The sequence below is a fragment of the Manis javanica genome, chromosome 4 (assembly GCF_040802235.1).
Source record: "Manis javanica isolate MJ-LG chromosome 4, MJ_LKY, whole genome shotgun sequence".
Lineage (NCBI taxonomy): Eukaryota > Metazoa > Chordata > Mammalia > Pholidota > Manidae > Manis > Manis javanica.
Window position 1 is genome coordinate 12,226,090 of NC_133159.1, and position 15,694 is coordinate 12,241,783.

Genomic DNA, 15,694 nt, shown 5'->3' on the forward strand with positions numbered 1-15,694 from the left:
GCCAAAGTCCCATAGCCAATGACTGGTGCCGGTGCACAAAACCCCGCCTCCAGATGGAACAACTCTGGGCTGCCAACTTAGGCTCCAGAGCTCTCCAGTAATCAGGTTGACACTACGCCTGAAATCACATTCTTGTTTGGCTTCTTCTCTTTCCTTGTTTTGCTCCTTCTACTCCCTTCCTGGTTTTTCCTGGAGCCACTTCCTTAATAAATCACTGGTTCCCAATGCTCATCTCAGGGTCTGTTTCTGGGGAGTCCCACCAGAAAACATAGTCAGACTTCACTGAGGATATTGGTCTTGACGTTGGTGCTGGTCATTGAGCACCACTGAGCACATCCATTGAGCGTGTGGGATTCCAAAGCCTTGAGACATCTTTGCTGGGAACCCTGACCCTGTGCCCAGAGGAGAAGGGGCTGCAGGACCAGGAGAGGGCCCTTGGGAGGCCTGCTTCACTCCAGGCCGTGTCCGTGAAGCAGCAATGAGCATCACACCAACAGCCATGTGACTTCCCCTCTGACCATTTATTTTATTATAGTTTAACCAGGCTCTTCCCCAAACATATTTTGATCTCAATCATGGCCTCTTGTCCAGAAAGTTGAAATTGTGCCCTGCTTCTTGCCATCTTCATAACATCCCCACTCTCTTACATATTTCAAAATAAAGATTGAAACAGGAACTTAGCCAAGTTTTGCAACACAGAAGTGTATTCGAGGCCTACATTTATAGAAGGTGGTGGGAGGAGAAGAGCAACGAGTCCATGGGGTGGGGAATGTCCACATTGCAGGTAGTCACACGGGTGGGCAAGCAAGATGGGAATGGGGGTCTGAGTTGTGGGGGATCCAGGATCCTCAGAAATGACTGATTTATTGAAGGGGAGAGCCTTAGAAAAACCTATAAACACATATTATCTCTACATGGGAGGTGCTTACTTCCTCTGAGTAGACTAGAAAAAAAATGAAAGCAAGTCCAAAAACCCACATTAACCAAACACACACACATGATAAACTCTAAATAAGTCTCCACATAAACACCCTCAAATAGGCACTTGGTGTCTCCAGCTCTGGGGTTGGAGAGATCTGGGGCTTTGGCAGTGGGGGACAGATACGGCTTCTGAAGGCTCTGGGGTCTGATCTCTTGGGTACTGGCCCAGCTAGATGGGAAGGAGACCGTTTAAGAAGACCCTCCCTCCTCCTGTTTCCCTGGACAGTGACTTACAGGAAGCTCTGTGCCCTGTGCATTTCCAAATGATAGTAGATTGGCCTTTCTAAAGAGCACACATGGAAAGGGCAAATGCTGGCTATTTAAACATGGGCATTGCATGTTGGGAACTGACTGGTCCATGAGGCAGGGACCAGGTCCAGTTGCCTGATGTATCCACAGGGCCCAGCACTGTGACTGGCACTTTGTAGGCACATGACAAATGTTTGTTGAATGAGTGAATGAAATAATTCAAGAAGAAAATCCCGTTCTCCCAAGAATACAAATTTATAACCTTTCCACAAGTTATAAATTGGTTCTTTTTAACCCTCCAAGTGGAATTGTAATTCACTTATTCTCCTGACAACTGGCCCTAAAGGAACTTTTTTTAGTTGAAGTGGAATCTTTTCAGTTGGAGCCAGGGAATTAATCTGGGTACGTCCAAATGAGAGGGTCTTCAGCAAAGGCACTGGTGAACTTCAGTGGGATAATCAATCTATCTCTAAGGCCAGTGGTTGGCCCAGAACTGGCTGGTCAGGCTGGAGGCTAGGCAAGGGGCCTTATGTTTTGGGTCTCCTATCTGGGGAGGAGGTGTAGGTCTTTAATTGTATCCTGGGGAAGGTCTGAGGCTGGCTGGTGGTGAAGAAGTCCTTTTGTAGTTGCCTGGAGAGAAGGCACCAGGAATAGATGCCGGGGAGGTCGTGAGAGGAGAGAGGTCTGGGACTGGCCAGAGAACTGAGGACTGGACAAGGGAAGATGGATATGGCTGACCTCGGGGCATCTGCACATGCTGATCTCTCAGGCCACGAGGATGCTGGTCTGGGGAGAAACCCCCAAGCACGTGGGAGAGCTTGTGTCCATGAGAAAGAGGAGGCATAAGGAGCATCTTGAGAATGAGAAGGCTTCTCTGATAAAATCTGTTTCCAGGGAAGGTTCTCAGCTAAATCATTGGACCCTCCGGGAATGGGAAAGCTAGCCATTGGTGTCTACACTGCAGAGAGAAAGCCAAGGGGTTTGAGAGAGGCTGGTAAGGAATGGATCACTGCAGGTGGCCACCTGGACACCCCAAGGGAGGTGAATTTGCAGTGGTGATGGCAGTTGAAGGTACGCTGTCTTGACCATCGGGGCACAGGGCAGACTGGCGATCCGAGCCTCCTCCCCTTTGTCCCTTTCAGTTTCAGACAAGAAGCTAAGGGTTCTTTGGGGAATGGTTTGGGTACGTGGTTTTGTGTTTTGTTTTTCATGTCAGGGTTGTACAGACACTGGCCAAATGTCCAGCTGTTTTCAAAAAGGACAAATTTGAGACTCGCTGGGGGTGACTTTAGTGGACATGGAGGCCCTTCTGAGGGATGGCGAGGCACAGATATCCCAAATCCCTGCCTGGGGCTGCCCAGCCCAGTCAGGCGGGGGGTGCAGGAGGGGTGTGGAGGATGCAGGGAAGGATGGAAGGCCAAGGCCTCTGTAGTGCAGCCCTGACAGTTGGGTTTCCTCTTTTTGTATTGCAGGTGCCTGACTTAAGCTTCAATTATGGAGGCACCCATTTCAAAGACACTATGTCAAATAAGCACACTGCCAGCCACACAACCAGAGAGAAGAGTAGGCTGCACAGTCACCCTCCCTGCAAGGCCCTTTGTTTAAAAACCCTTCATTGGTTTCAACCTATGATCATTCGGGCTGCTTGTTTTTTCTCTTCCCTAGCTTTAAATTCTGGTTCTTACATTTTAAGTTCACTAACAAAGAGCGAGTCCTGGAAACCCTAGGCCCCCAACCTAGACCCCAGTAAGGGGAAACCCAGCCCTGCGCACACTCTCTCCCATGACCTCACTGTGTGGCCCCAGGTGTGCCATGTAATTTCAAGGTCCTGTAAGTAATCAACTTTTCCCCCCAAAATTTCCAGATGGTTATTGCCAAAGGGCATTTTGCAATCATAGTAAGAACCACAGGGTCTGGTCCAGCCACAGCGCTGGTTACTGATAGGCTGAGGCCAGCACAGAGCAACCCCTGCAGGTCAGGGCACCATGTGCCACCACTTGAAGGTGAAGGGCTTCCTGTGGACGTTGGTGCCACAGTGGACTTCCCCCAGAAACTTGTGGTAGGCAGAGATGTCATCGACAAAGGTGCAGCAGAGGCCCAGGGGCTCCAGCAGGGAGCGCACGTGCATCTCCAGGCAGCACTCCTCCTCCACCTGCGGTCCGAAGGGCTTGGGGATGCCCAGGTCCTTGTTGAGGACAATCATGTTCACCTGTGGCGAGAGGTGGGGCACCAGTTCCCGTTCACTAAGCACCCAGTAGGCACCTGGCCCTGCTCGAAGCTCCATGAACCCTCCCAACAAGCCTATGAAGTAGGTACTGTGATTATCCCCACTTTGCAGATGAGGAAACCGAGGCACAGAGGGGTTAAGCAACTCATACATGGCAGAGCTGACATGGAAAATCAGGAACCCTGCCTCTGCATGTATGTGTATGTACATGCATGTGGCTTTATAGGTATGTATCAGTGTGTGCATGAGCACGAATGTGTGTATTTGTGGAAACATGCGTGTTTGTGTGTATGTGTGCATATATATATATATATATCTGTGTGGTGGGGAGTTCTAACCTCTATCTCATGGAAGATTCTCCTTTATGATAACAAGAATCCCTCCTGTACATAAAGGCCTATTTAACTTGCAAAGCATCTTCCTAGGTGCTAAGGCAAAGGATTTCTCAGGACCCCAGTGAGACAGCTCGGATAAGCATATTACCCCTAAGAAGGAAAGAGGCCCAGAGAGGTGGGTGGGTGAGGCCACACAGAAGCTCGGCCAGAACAGGGACCTGGGCCTCTGACCAGACAGCCTCAGCCGAGAGGTCCTTCAGCATCTAGCTGCCCTCTGATTGGTCTGGATGAGTTTGGGGATCCAGAATGCCTCACCATGTTTGGGAAGAAGGCTCTGGCCTGGCGGTCCTCATCCATCTTGAACAGAGCGGGCAGATCAATGATGTCCTGCTCTGTGAGCCCCAGCTCCTTCTTGAGGATGTCACGGTTCCAGTCTAGGCAGCGCTGGGCAAGGGGGAAGAAGGGAGGGCAGGCAAGTGAGGGGACGCCCCTGCCAGCCTGCAGTGCCCCTTCCCCAGGGCTTAGTAGCAGTAGTAATAAAGGGAACAAGAAAGAAGATGGTCACAGAGAGCCAATTAGTGTGCCCTTGCCCCCACCTCTCAGTGATTGGCTCAGGGATGGGTAGTAAGTCAGGATTAAGGCAATCAATGTATGGAATTCCCCTGGTCACAGTAACTGGTTCAGGTTAGCACAGAGTGAAATGTAAGACTTTCATTTAATTGCTGGGGACATACAAGACCTCTCTGTGGATGGTGTCCTGGGTGGATGTGAGACGTTGAACTACTGTAGCTATGCTCCTTCCATGAGGGCACATGTAGAGCCCAAGAAGTGCAGAGAAATAGAGCTGGAGCCCTGATCAACCTGTGACTGAAATCCATTTACTGCTGGGCTTCCCACTCATGTGAGCCAATCATGCCATTTTATTTAAATCAGTTTGAGTTTCCTGTTTTTTTTTTTTAAATTTAAAAAATTTGAAATATGCCCATGCAACTAAGGAAATATTTAATTCAAGTAAATATGGCTCTGTTAACTGGTTTCTACTTCTGGATACAACCTTTGAGATTTAGGAACTTAGAAGGTGGGATCCATACATAGATAGGAAACTTCAGGGATCTCTGATCCCCTTAAACAAATAAAAATTCAGAGCATGTGTTCATATATGCATTTTTTCTGGGAGCCAGTTTTTCATCATATTTTATCATATTTTAAAGGGGTGTGTCTCCCCCAAACTATATGGAATCTAGCCTTATAGAACCCTTGACTCCTCAGCACTGCCTGACATGCCTCCCTTTCCAGGTCTCCTGTCTGCTTCTAGCCTCTGCTGACCTGCACATCCACCTTTTTCACTCCATTTAACCTGCAGCTTTAGCACCGAAGTAAAGCTGGGAGGCTGGACTGAATGCTCACCGAGGCCCTTCCCTCTGTCATGTGCCCTGCACCTTGCCCATTCCCTATGGAAGCCCCAAGGATGTGAGAGGTGCCGTTGGGCACAGCCTCGTCCCTCCCCAGGTCCTCTGCCCCAGCCCTTGAGCAGTGGGTGAGCCCCCGCCCCTCACCTGGAAGTACTGGTTCTCCTGCACGAGGCTTTCATTGGACAGAATCTTGTTGATGGTGATTCGCTTGCTGCTCATCCCACCCAAGCCTGTGGGGGTCAGAGGACAGGGGACATTCTAGCCTTAGGTAGACAGCCTGGGTGTTCCCCTCTGCCAGGGTCCCCAGCTTCTAGGCTAACTGCTAGGATGAAGGGGCTGGGGCTGGGGCACAGGAGGGCACCCCTGGGGGAAACTAGGCCCCCTCTGCACAAGGAGTGCAGCACACACTCCTTTCTCCAGGGTTGTCCATGTCACTTGAGCTAGGGAAGGGATGGTGGCTGTCTTGCTCTCTCTCTGGCCAGAGGGTAGAGTGGCACAAATAGCCACCTGGAGCCTGCTTCTAAGGCTGAGCAGCACCTACTATGTGGCAGGTGCTCTTCTAGATGTTTCACATGGGTTAGGTCAGGAATCTTCCTCACATTTCTATGATGTGGCTGCTAGCATTAAAGATGAGGAAACTGGGGCACAGAGAAGTCATAGGACTTGTCCAAGGTCTTGCAGCTGGTGGCAGAGCCCGTATGCAGACCAAGCAGATTGATTCTAGAACCTAAGCTGTTAATTCTTTTTATTTTTTGCTTGACCTGGGAATAGTCTGCTGGTCCACTGTACCTCCTAGTCTTGTAACCTGTTAGTGGCATAGAGACTGGGGTTGTACCTTGGACCTGAGCAGTCTCTGCACCACCACTTGGGCTTATTTGTAAAAAGATAATGGCTCCTATATCCTATAGGTAGCTCTGGGGTTATGTTTAATACAGAAAGAAGCCCACAGAAAGTCAAGACTCATGTTTGCTGATCTAAGAAAGAATTTCCCATCAGTGGGGGTTAGAAAAGGACAGTGGTCTGAAATTGGTCTTGTCTGCCCTAGACACCACTCACGATCAGAAACACTGCTTTTGCGTCTGGAGGATAGTAACGTATGTAAATAGCAACCAGCCTTAGGAACGCAGACTTTTGGGAGCAGGTAGGTTGGAGACACCAACCTGAAAAGTGACACAAAGTAATTTAAGAAAAACGTGTAAGAAATTGTCAGGGTCTCTCTAACTTGTCTCACTATATTCACCTGACCAGCTTTTCCTCTTCTCATGATTAATTTAAGAGCAAACCTCATTTCAGTCTACCTCTGCCCCAGTTTGTGGATGTCTGGATTAAGCAGATAACTTCTCACTCTGGGGCTGACAGTGGTGATGTCCGACTGTGTCTCATGTCTGTCGACTCCCACTTTTCTTCCTGTCCCTCAGCCGCACCATGTATATTCTTCTCTACCTCCTTTTCTAAAACACAGGATCCTTGAATGCAGACTGCACATCAGTTTTGCGCCATTGAATGCTCCTTTGCGTCTGGTGCCATTTACAGTATACATAGTTCCAAAGAAGCCCGTGATGATAGTGAGGAGCAGTGGGCGACTCCGTGGTCCAGCTGACTACAGCGAGGGTCCCAAGAGGCCAGGGCTGCTTCCCACCATGGTGACCTCACATTCCTGGAGTGGTCCAGGTGCCCAGGAAAGTGGAGCTGGGTGCTCAGGGACCATCTCGGTGCTCATTTGCCCCATCCTCTTGAGGTCTCTCTGGGGGCTCAGCAACTCGCTCCCCGCCAAGGCCCCAGGGGTACTCACCTTTGAACATGATGGCCTCCCCGTGGCCTTCCTTCTGCTTCTCTCGGAAGAGCTTGTAGCAGGCTGCAGTGCTGGCCATGAGCATCCGGAATTCCTGTGAGAGACCGTCCAGTGGGACAGTGTCCTCAGAGGACAGTGGCCAAGGAGCACTTGAAGGAGCCCCTGCTCTGAGTCGGCAGATCGTCTCCAGCCTCCCCATGCCAAGTAGTAAAGGCTGCCAGGCAGGGCTTCCTCTGTTTCATGAGAATATTGCTCACCCTTCCTGATACAGAAATTGTCCCACCTCAGCAATGACATCGAGTCAAAGCTCAGAGTCATAAGTGGCCTTGGACAAAGTGGAAGAGCTTCTCTAAGCTGCTAAGAGGCCAGACAATTTGCACAAAATTTCCAGTGTATAAAGTTGCAGCCATTCCTTCCGCTTCAGAAAATGAAAGAAGTTCTTGCCCTTTCCAGAGCCCCCAGCCTGTACCCCATTGCTCTCTAGAGTATTATGGCCAATACAGTAGCCACCAGGCCTCTGTGATTATTGGATGCTTAAATTGCAGCTAGTCTGAATTGAGATATGCTATTAAGAGTAAAGTACACACCAGATTTTGAAGAACTTAGTATGAAAACAAATGTAAAATCTCTCATTAATAATTTTTATAGTGATTACATGTTGAGATACTAAGGTTTGGGATACACTGGGTTAAAAATTCACCTACCACAGACAATATGTGAACCAGCTTCAGCCTACTTCCTTCTTCCTCTAGGTGGTCCACTTCCTCTAGATCCTGCTTTCTGCTGGCTAGAGCTAGTACTCCATGGGTTTCTCTACTACCCTATTTATTCCAGCCTCAGGGGCCAGCTCACCTTTGTGCCTGGGATGGGAACGAAGGTCATAAACTCATCCACGTGACCCACGGTCAGCCAGTCAGAATAGAGCTCCACGGGCGCCTGCACCTGCTGGGCCTGCAGGAAGTCGCGCACCACCTTGGTCATCCTCCGGCCACCGGACCTGGGACAGGGTTGCGGAGGAGGCAGCTCTTCAGAAGGTTGCCCACTGTGGCTGCCTCACCAGAGGGCTTGCAGGAGTTTAGCCACTGGAACTTAGTCCAGACCCAGAGTGGCATCAGCAGAAAAGTCACAGAAAAGGAAACAGTCCTAGGGCTGAAAATCCCTAGTACAGGCAGGATGGTGTTTGAGTCCAAGGGGGAAAGACGTGTTAGCTGTAGCCATGGCCTGTGGAAAGGGCATGGAGCCCAGCCTTCAGCCCCAGAGGGTGTCTGGGTGTGAGGAGGCCAGCTCTTGTGTTCTGGGGTCCTGTCTGGAGTGCTGGATGGGACTAGGGCACAGGCATGGTTCCAGGATCTGCCCTAACCCATGTGCCTCTTTGATATATTAACTTCTACTTAAGTTCAGTCTTTAATCAGTTCAAGTGACACCTCCTCCAGGAAGCCCTTTCTGGCTTCTAGATTACCTGAGGTGCTCAATCTTCCCATTACCCTTAGAATATAGCCCAAGGTCTTTACTATGGCCAATAAATTCCTCTCTCCCTGGCCCTTGCCTGAATCTTCTACCTCATCTCCCTTCCTTTCTCCTTGTTCTGTTTGCTCCAACCACGTGCTAAGCTTGTTACCACCCCCAAGGCTTTGCCTTTGCTGTTCCTTCTATATGCAGTGCTCTTTCCCTCTGATCTTCCCATAGCTGCATCCTTCTCATCACCCAAGTCTCAATTTGAAAGGCAGCTCCTTAAAACCAAGAACCTAAAGTGCCCTCGCCCCATCACCCTGCCATGTAATCCTATGTTATCTTCTTCATTGTGCTTATTAGCACCCAGAAGTACCCAGTTTATTTTCTTGCTTCCATGTTACTTTCTGTACTTCGCCAACCCCTCATTGAAAACTGCCCGAGAGCTGGGATCTTGTTTTGCTTACTACTGTATCTCGGGGGCCTAGAACAATGCCTGGCACAGAGAATAAACATTTGTCTCTAAGAAACCCTCCCTGAACTTTCCAAGGGGTTAAAGGACCCCTCCTTGGTTTCCCCTGGCTCCCTATCATTCTTTCAATCACTGAACACCCCGTTTCACGTCTGATCTCCACCATATCCTTGAAGGAGGAGCTGGGCTTCATGTTTGGAACCCCATGTCTGACACAAGGCTTGGCACTTGGCTGGTGCTTGGGCAATAAATGCTTAATGGATGAGTGACTGCTGAGCACAGGGCAATTGGTCACTGTGTGTGCCAGTGGCCTCCCTCCAGAAGGTAGAGCTTCCCATGTGGTGGACACCAAAGAAACTTGGTGTCCAAATCCTGGCTGATCTCATGTGCAGGTTCTTGGCAGCCCTTTTGTGAAGTGAGGACCCAGAGTACTCATTTTCCCCCAGTGACTGCTCTGACCAAGGAAGAATCTGCCTTTTCATGGACAGGTGAGTCACTTGGGGAGGGAGTGAGGGTGTAGTGGACAGGCCAGGGAGCCAGGATTCAAGCTTTAGGGCAGAGTCTCTTTTGTGCACAGGCACCCCTGAGGATTTGGTGCACACCCACTCATCCTCTTTCAGTATTTCTTCTCTGGGCTCCTTCATCCCTCCTCCACCTGTTTTATAATCTCACCCTCCCATTTTGGGAAAAAAGTTACTTATTGAGTTTTATATTAGATTCTAATTCATACTAAGATGTAAAGGCCAACTTGATTTTATTTCTAAGAGTGTCTATCTTATCAGAGAGTCATGGGAGGGGTTAATGCTCCCAGCCAATCACTTCATGTGTGAATATCCAGGGCTATTTGTAAAGAGAAATCGTAACCTCCCCTCCCACTGCCCCCAGTCCCATCCTGGCTTCTCTTACAGAGGAAAGCTGCTCCCGATGAGGATCCGGCCCAGGGGGTATGTCTTGCCATTCACAGTCACTGGGGGACTGACTTCCAGGTTCCCAAAGGAATCAAGGCTGGTGACAGGCTCAAAGAGAGGCTCCCGGGTCACATAGCCGAAATCTGGGCCCTGGGCAGGGGGCACACACCCGTCATTAGTCTCCTGCCACCAGAAGTCCTTAGCCCCAACCCAGCCACCCAATTGTGACCACTCTTTCTCCACCTTTGGTCTGGCACTGTGGACACTTAGCCTCTTGGAGGGTTGGTTGCCTGTGGTCTTCTCATTCCCACCATAGAGCAGGTGCCTGGCATGGGGCAGCTGAACTTGTGAGCACATTGGTGTAAGCATGGGCATGAATAGGAGCAAAGGAATGTGTATGAGTGTGTGTGTGTGTGTGTGTGTGTGTGTGTGTGTGTGTATCTGGGTCTCTGTGTGTGCGTCTGTTTCCCAAACACAAGTGATTTTAGGATTAGTCCTCATTTTATCCCTGTTCATCTCTTAATTTCTCTGACCCTCCCTTTCCCATCTGTAAAAGAGGTGTTGGGTTAGGTGACTCCTGGTAGATTATATTATTGTTCCCAGAGACTTGCTACCCCCTTCCCAGTAAGAGAATGTTGCTTCCCAAGCCATTGTTTTGTGCCTTTTCTTATTGCCCTGTGGAAGGAATATACTTCCCTGCCCAGCGTCAGACTTGGTCATATGACTGTCTATGGCCAGTGAAATGTGAGCAGAATTGACGTGTACCAGTTCAGAGCAGAAGCCATAAGATGCACTGTGTATGCCTTCCTGCTCTTTCTTTCCTCTTTGTGTTAGGAGAATGGCATTTCCCAGACTGGGGCAGCTCCTGCAGTCTGGGCCTTACAATGAGGAAGGTCTGAGGAAGCAGAGCTGCAGACAGACAGCCGGCAACCAACATGGGGTCTAAGCAAGAAATGGACTTTTGCTGTTGTCAGTCACTGAGATTTGGGGTTGTTTGTTACTGCAGCCTTACCTAGTGAAAGCTGACCAATACACTCAGGAGTGGCAGAAACACAATGTAGATGCCATCCCAACTCATTCCCAACCAACCCGATTTGTTCACTGAGCTCAGAATCCTTCTTAGCACAGAGTTCCAACAGACTGGAGCTGCCACATGACACAACCCCAGTGACCCCTTGAATTTTAAGATTCCTTTAATGATTTTTTGGTTAAAAAGGTAGGAGCCTTGCTTGGAAGCTTGCACTGGGGCTGAGACTAAGCTTGTCTGACAAGAAACCTTGTTTGAAAAAAACGTGGAGTGGGAAGATGTGGCTTATCCTGGCCCAGCTGAGAGGCTCAAGTACTAGCCGTGCCCAATGTGGTGGATGGCCAAAGCTTAGCGCTTTCTCGCCTGGGAGCCCCAGATGGCAAGATGAGATTTATTGGAGGCTGGGCAGCTGGGGTTTTACAGCATCAGTCAGGCAGGCAGGCACGAAGCACAAAGCCAGGCTTGGCTCCAGGAACAATGCAGCCTGGGGCCTTGGAACCAGGCCAACCTGGAGCACTGAAGGCAGGTGGTGACTTGGGAAGAGAGAGCAGGATCTGGGAGGCCTTGTTTTTCATACCTGTGGCAACCCTTCCAATGGCCAGTTTAACTCTACCCTTCACAGTGTTGGAGGAAGCAGACAGCCCTCACTAAGGACAGTGTCCAGGGCCATGGCATGATAATTACAGCAACAGCTAATGGTCATTGTATCAGGCATGGCATGGATGCCTTATATAATGCTGTCGATCTTCACAACAATCCTGTGCTATGAATACTGTTTCTACCCCCATTTGACAGATGAGTAAACTGAAGCTTGAGAAGGTTAAGCTGTTTGCCCAAGGTTATATTGCTGCTAAGGAGTAGAACCTGGACTCAGGGTCATGTCCCTCTGACATTTCAGAACTTTGCACTCACACCATTGGCTCTACCACCTCCCTGGGATGAGGGGACTAGGTTAGGGAATGGTCTCAAGAAGCAGGTCCCCTCTGAGCATCCCTGATATCTCATAGGGAGGCTGCCCTGCATATGACCCTGGGGAAGTCCTCTGACCTACTCTGGGTCTCTGTTTTATGCTCTAAGCCTCCCCCTGCCTCTTACAGGTGGAAGGTAGGGACTGATTTCCAGTCTGCTTTGATTCAGTCCATTGTTGAGGACATAAAACGGGGTGGCAATGGCCTCTAGACTGGGGGTGGGGGTGTATGGTTAGATGACTTTAAAATAAACCCAGGAGTTAAATACCACAGCTTTAATGAGCTTTGAAGTTGGAACCATGATTTTTGACAATTACTTAACCATAATTTTCCTCTTTGAAACTTGTTGTAAGCTGGAGGTGGGACAGTGGCTGAACTCAGCGCTCCTATTTCCTATTTCCCAAGAGAAAAATCACCATATTTTGGGAAAGTATCAGTTATAGAGCAGGAAGGACCTTTGAGATCACTATCCCAACTGACCCACTTTACAGATGAGAAGACAGAGGCCCTATGCAACAAACTAATTTGCCAAGGGTGCCAAGGTCTCCTGACTACTCTGCCCTGTAGGAGTAGTCCCTAGGATCACACCCCTCCATCCTATGGCGGCCCTCGGCATCTTACCAGGAGCTCCTTCACTGGGAAGTCCTTCAGGTTCCCATCTCTGGGGGAGTCCAGTACGACAGGGAAGCCTTTGTGGGGGGCCTCAATGTAGCCAAACTCGATTTCATCCTTTGAGGACACCAAGGAGAGCTGTCAGATGAGCCTACAGGGCCACCAGTGAACAGCAGCCAACCTCCCCAATTCTCCTCCCCACAAGCAAATGATGGCAATGGTTTTTTACATACCCTTCCTCTGTCTCTGCACATCCCAAGCATGTCTATACTCATATCAATTCCATTTTAAAAAACATAACTGATAATATTCTGTTATTTTCCTGTAAGACCTTAACTTGAAGTGTGTTCTGTATTTATAAATGGGCTTCTTTTTAGCTGTTTTATAGTACTCCATGGTAAGGCTGTTCTATCATATGGTCACACAGTCCCCCATGGATGGACATTTAGGTTGTTTTTCGAGCAGCACTGCAGTGAATTGCCTCATGCATTAAGTCTCTGTGCACACTGCACGTATGGTCTGACAGCAGAATTCCCATACATGGAGCTGCTGGGTGCCAGGCTACTGACATTAAGCCAGCTCTTCTTGCCTGACCCCTGGGCCACATCCTTCCCAGCCTGGGCTTCCTCACCTGGATCCAGCGGTCACCTCGGTTCAAGTACTGGAAGCAGACCTTCAGTTCATAGTTGGTTTTCTCTACCAGGTTCTTTACCTCTTTCAGGAACAGGTAGTTGTCCTTCATGCTGAGAAGTTAGGGAAGAGGAAGGGTGAGAAGATACCAATAGCAGCTGGTACCTTTGGGCTGCACTGAGCAGATGAGCCACATCGGTGTTCAGTCACCTTTGCAAAGGCCACTGGAGTCAAGGGCCAAGCAAACTCAGCCACTCACATGGTGTTAGCTGCTCATAAAGTCACACTGCTGGTAAGTGACAAGCCAGGATCTGAACTCAGGTCTGTTTGCCCCGAAGCCCCAGCTTAGGTCACTCTGCCTCACTGCCTTTGTGCCATGGCCACTGCTTACCAGCACACAAACACCGACACGGGGGGCAGGATGTTGGGGGTCATGATCCATGGAGCAATACGGAATTTCACGGTGTCAGTGAAGATGGGTGTCAGGGGAATCTCCTAGGCATGGGAGAGAAGGGGAGGGCATCAAAAATCTCATCAGGGTGTTTTCCACTCCTGCCTTCCAAAGTGGGTGAAACTGATACCATAGTACATTTATTGAGCGCTTACTGTGTGCCAGGCTCTGGGATAAGTATTTTTACATGAACCATTTCATTTCTGCCTTACAACAGTCCCAGGGGTATATACTATATAATTCCTGTTTTATAGATGGGGAAACTGAGTCACAGACCTCCAAGTCACAGAACTGTTACGTAGCTGTCCAAGGTTCCACGAATAGTACCTGGTGGAGCCTGGAATTAAACCCAGATGGTCTGGCTGCTGAGCCCATACTTTTAATCACTGTCTGATCTGTCCCATCAAAGTTCTCTTCCTGAAATCGGCCACGTCACGGCTGAGCCAGCCCGGCCCTTCGGTTTTGGCTTTGGGTACCTTGCCCTTTTCTACGTGTGAGCACTTTAATGTTGCTTGGGAAAATTTTGCTATGTTCAGATTGCTCTTTAATGGAAGGTCCAGGAAGCGTGCCTGGAACCTAAGGGAATATGAGATACAGTTCCAGGGTTCATTTGTGGGGCTGGCTTTGAAGAGCCACAGGAAGCCAGCCCCTGTCCTTGCGAGGGAGGGTGGGGGTAGGACTCTGGCTCGGCTGGTCTGGCCTTTCGAGTTTCTCCTGGTGCTCACTGGAGGGGCCTGACGGAGGGACCGTGACGGCCAGGCTGCTCCAGGCACATTGGAGCAGGAGAAGCCTCCTCCCCGCCTATCCTGTGGCTCTGCCTTTTCCTCTTCCCAAGGGCTTGAGGGTGCTTTGTGAATGCGTTCTTACAAGTTTGAATGCTCACAACCACCCGAGAAAGCAGAAGTTTTTGCTGTCTCTGCTTTACAGATGGAGAAACGAAGGTGCCAGATGTGAACTCACTTGCCCACCATCTCATGGGCTCGAACCTGGGCGGCCTGACTCTTGGGCCATCTGACTCCAGAGCCCATTCTCACACGTCTGAGCTAGACCCCGGCTCACCTTCTAAGGAGCCAGCTGTGTCCTGCCCCAGAGTGGCCCAGGGAAGAGCATGGGGAGGAAGCCTGTGTCTGGGAGGGCAGCCAGGTCCCTCTCTGTATCTGAGCAAAGTAGGGTGGGCTGGAGAGGCAGGCAGGTGTTGGGACTGCAGTCTTTGTCATGAGAGGTCCTTGTGGGCAGGACACACCCTAAGTGAAAGGGGTGCCTCCTCTAAGGCAGGCACTCTTTCTTGTCTAGTTTTTCCAAAGCAAGAGCAAAGGTGGGTGAGACAGCTGGCTACAGGGTGGGACCATGACCTGGGACTGGGATTTGGCGTTTGGCCTGTGATTAGAGTTGATATAACCTACAGCTAGCATGAGGGGTCAGTCTGGGGAACGAAGAACCAGGAGTCAATAAACCTCACATGTGTGGCCTAGTTTGCACCTTGCGCTAACCACTGGGTCTCCGTGCCTTAGGCCTAGGCCCATACTACTACAGGGGGGAGGGTGGACCGGGGACAGGCTTGGTGGATGTCAGAAAACCTTAGCTGTAGAGAATCCTGGGGAGTAGGTGCGGTAAGGAGGCAGGTCCCTGGAGCACAGCTCAGAGGTCACATGTGGGTAGTGGGGCAGATACATGTGGGTAGTGGGGGACATTAGGTCTCTAGCCTCAGTCCCCCTGGGTGCTTGGAGGGAGGTGGGACAAGCAGGGGCTCCTGGGAGTGGCCCTCTGGAAGGAGCCCTTTCCAGCCCCCAGGGGCAGCCCCTCATGGTGGAGGCCTGGGGCTCTCACCTCAGCCATATACTGCAGCAGGCTGACGTGGATGGAGACCAGGCCTGAGAAGCCCTCGTCGGGAAAACGCAGACCTTCCACGAAGAACATCAGCTCCGCAGAGCCACCCGTGTACTTGACCACATGGTAGAGCTTCTTGCGGCCCAGAATGTGGATATAACGCTGGCCGAAAAAGGGGTCTGAAGGAAAAAGGACCAGTATCAGGCCCCCACCCCCACCAGGAAGAGGTCAGCGTGGTGGGTCACTGATGGTACACAGAAGGGTAGCTTGTCCTTTAGACACAGAGAAAAGCACAAGCAGAAAAATGCCACCAGAAGGGCTGTGGCCTGGTCACTGTCCGAGCACTGCTGTGTG

At 50.2% G+C, this 15,694-nt stretch overlaps 1 protein-coding gene across 2 annotated transcripts in view; it reads right to left on the reverse strand.

Moving 5' to 3' along the window:
• Nucleotides 1–502: 502 nt before the first annotated feature.
• The window catches only part of PADI2 (peptidyl arginine deiminase 2), a 42,347-nt gene continuing 27,155 nt past the window's right edge, over nt 503–15,694 (reverse strand). For both annotated transcript variants that reach the window (XM_037000066.2, XM_037000067.2), the window contains 10 exons: nt 15,341–15,519; nt 13,454–13,557; nt 13,064–13,175; nt 12,442–12,549; nt 9,824–9,975; nt 7,849–7,993; nt 6,997–7,090; nt 5,349–5,434; nt 4,108–4,236; nt 503–3,439 (listed from right to left, as the gene is read on the reverse strand). In XM_037000066.2, coding sequence (XP_036855961.2) covers nt 3,206–3,439; nt 4,108–4,236; nt 5,349–5,434; nt 6,997–7,090; nt 7,849–7,993; nt 9,824–9,975; nt 12,442–12,549; nt 13,064–13,175; nt 13,454–13,557; nt 15,341–15,519 — 1,343 coding nt within the window. In that variant the 3' untranslated portion in view covers nt 503–3,205. The remainder of the gene's footprint in view (nt 3,440–4,107; nt 4,237–5,348; nt 5,435–6,996; nt 7,091–7,848; nt 7,994–9,823; nt 9,976–12,441; nt 12,550–13,063; nt 13,176–13,453; nt 13,558–15,340; nt 15,520–15,694) is intronic.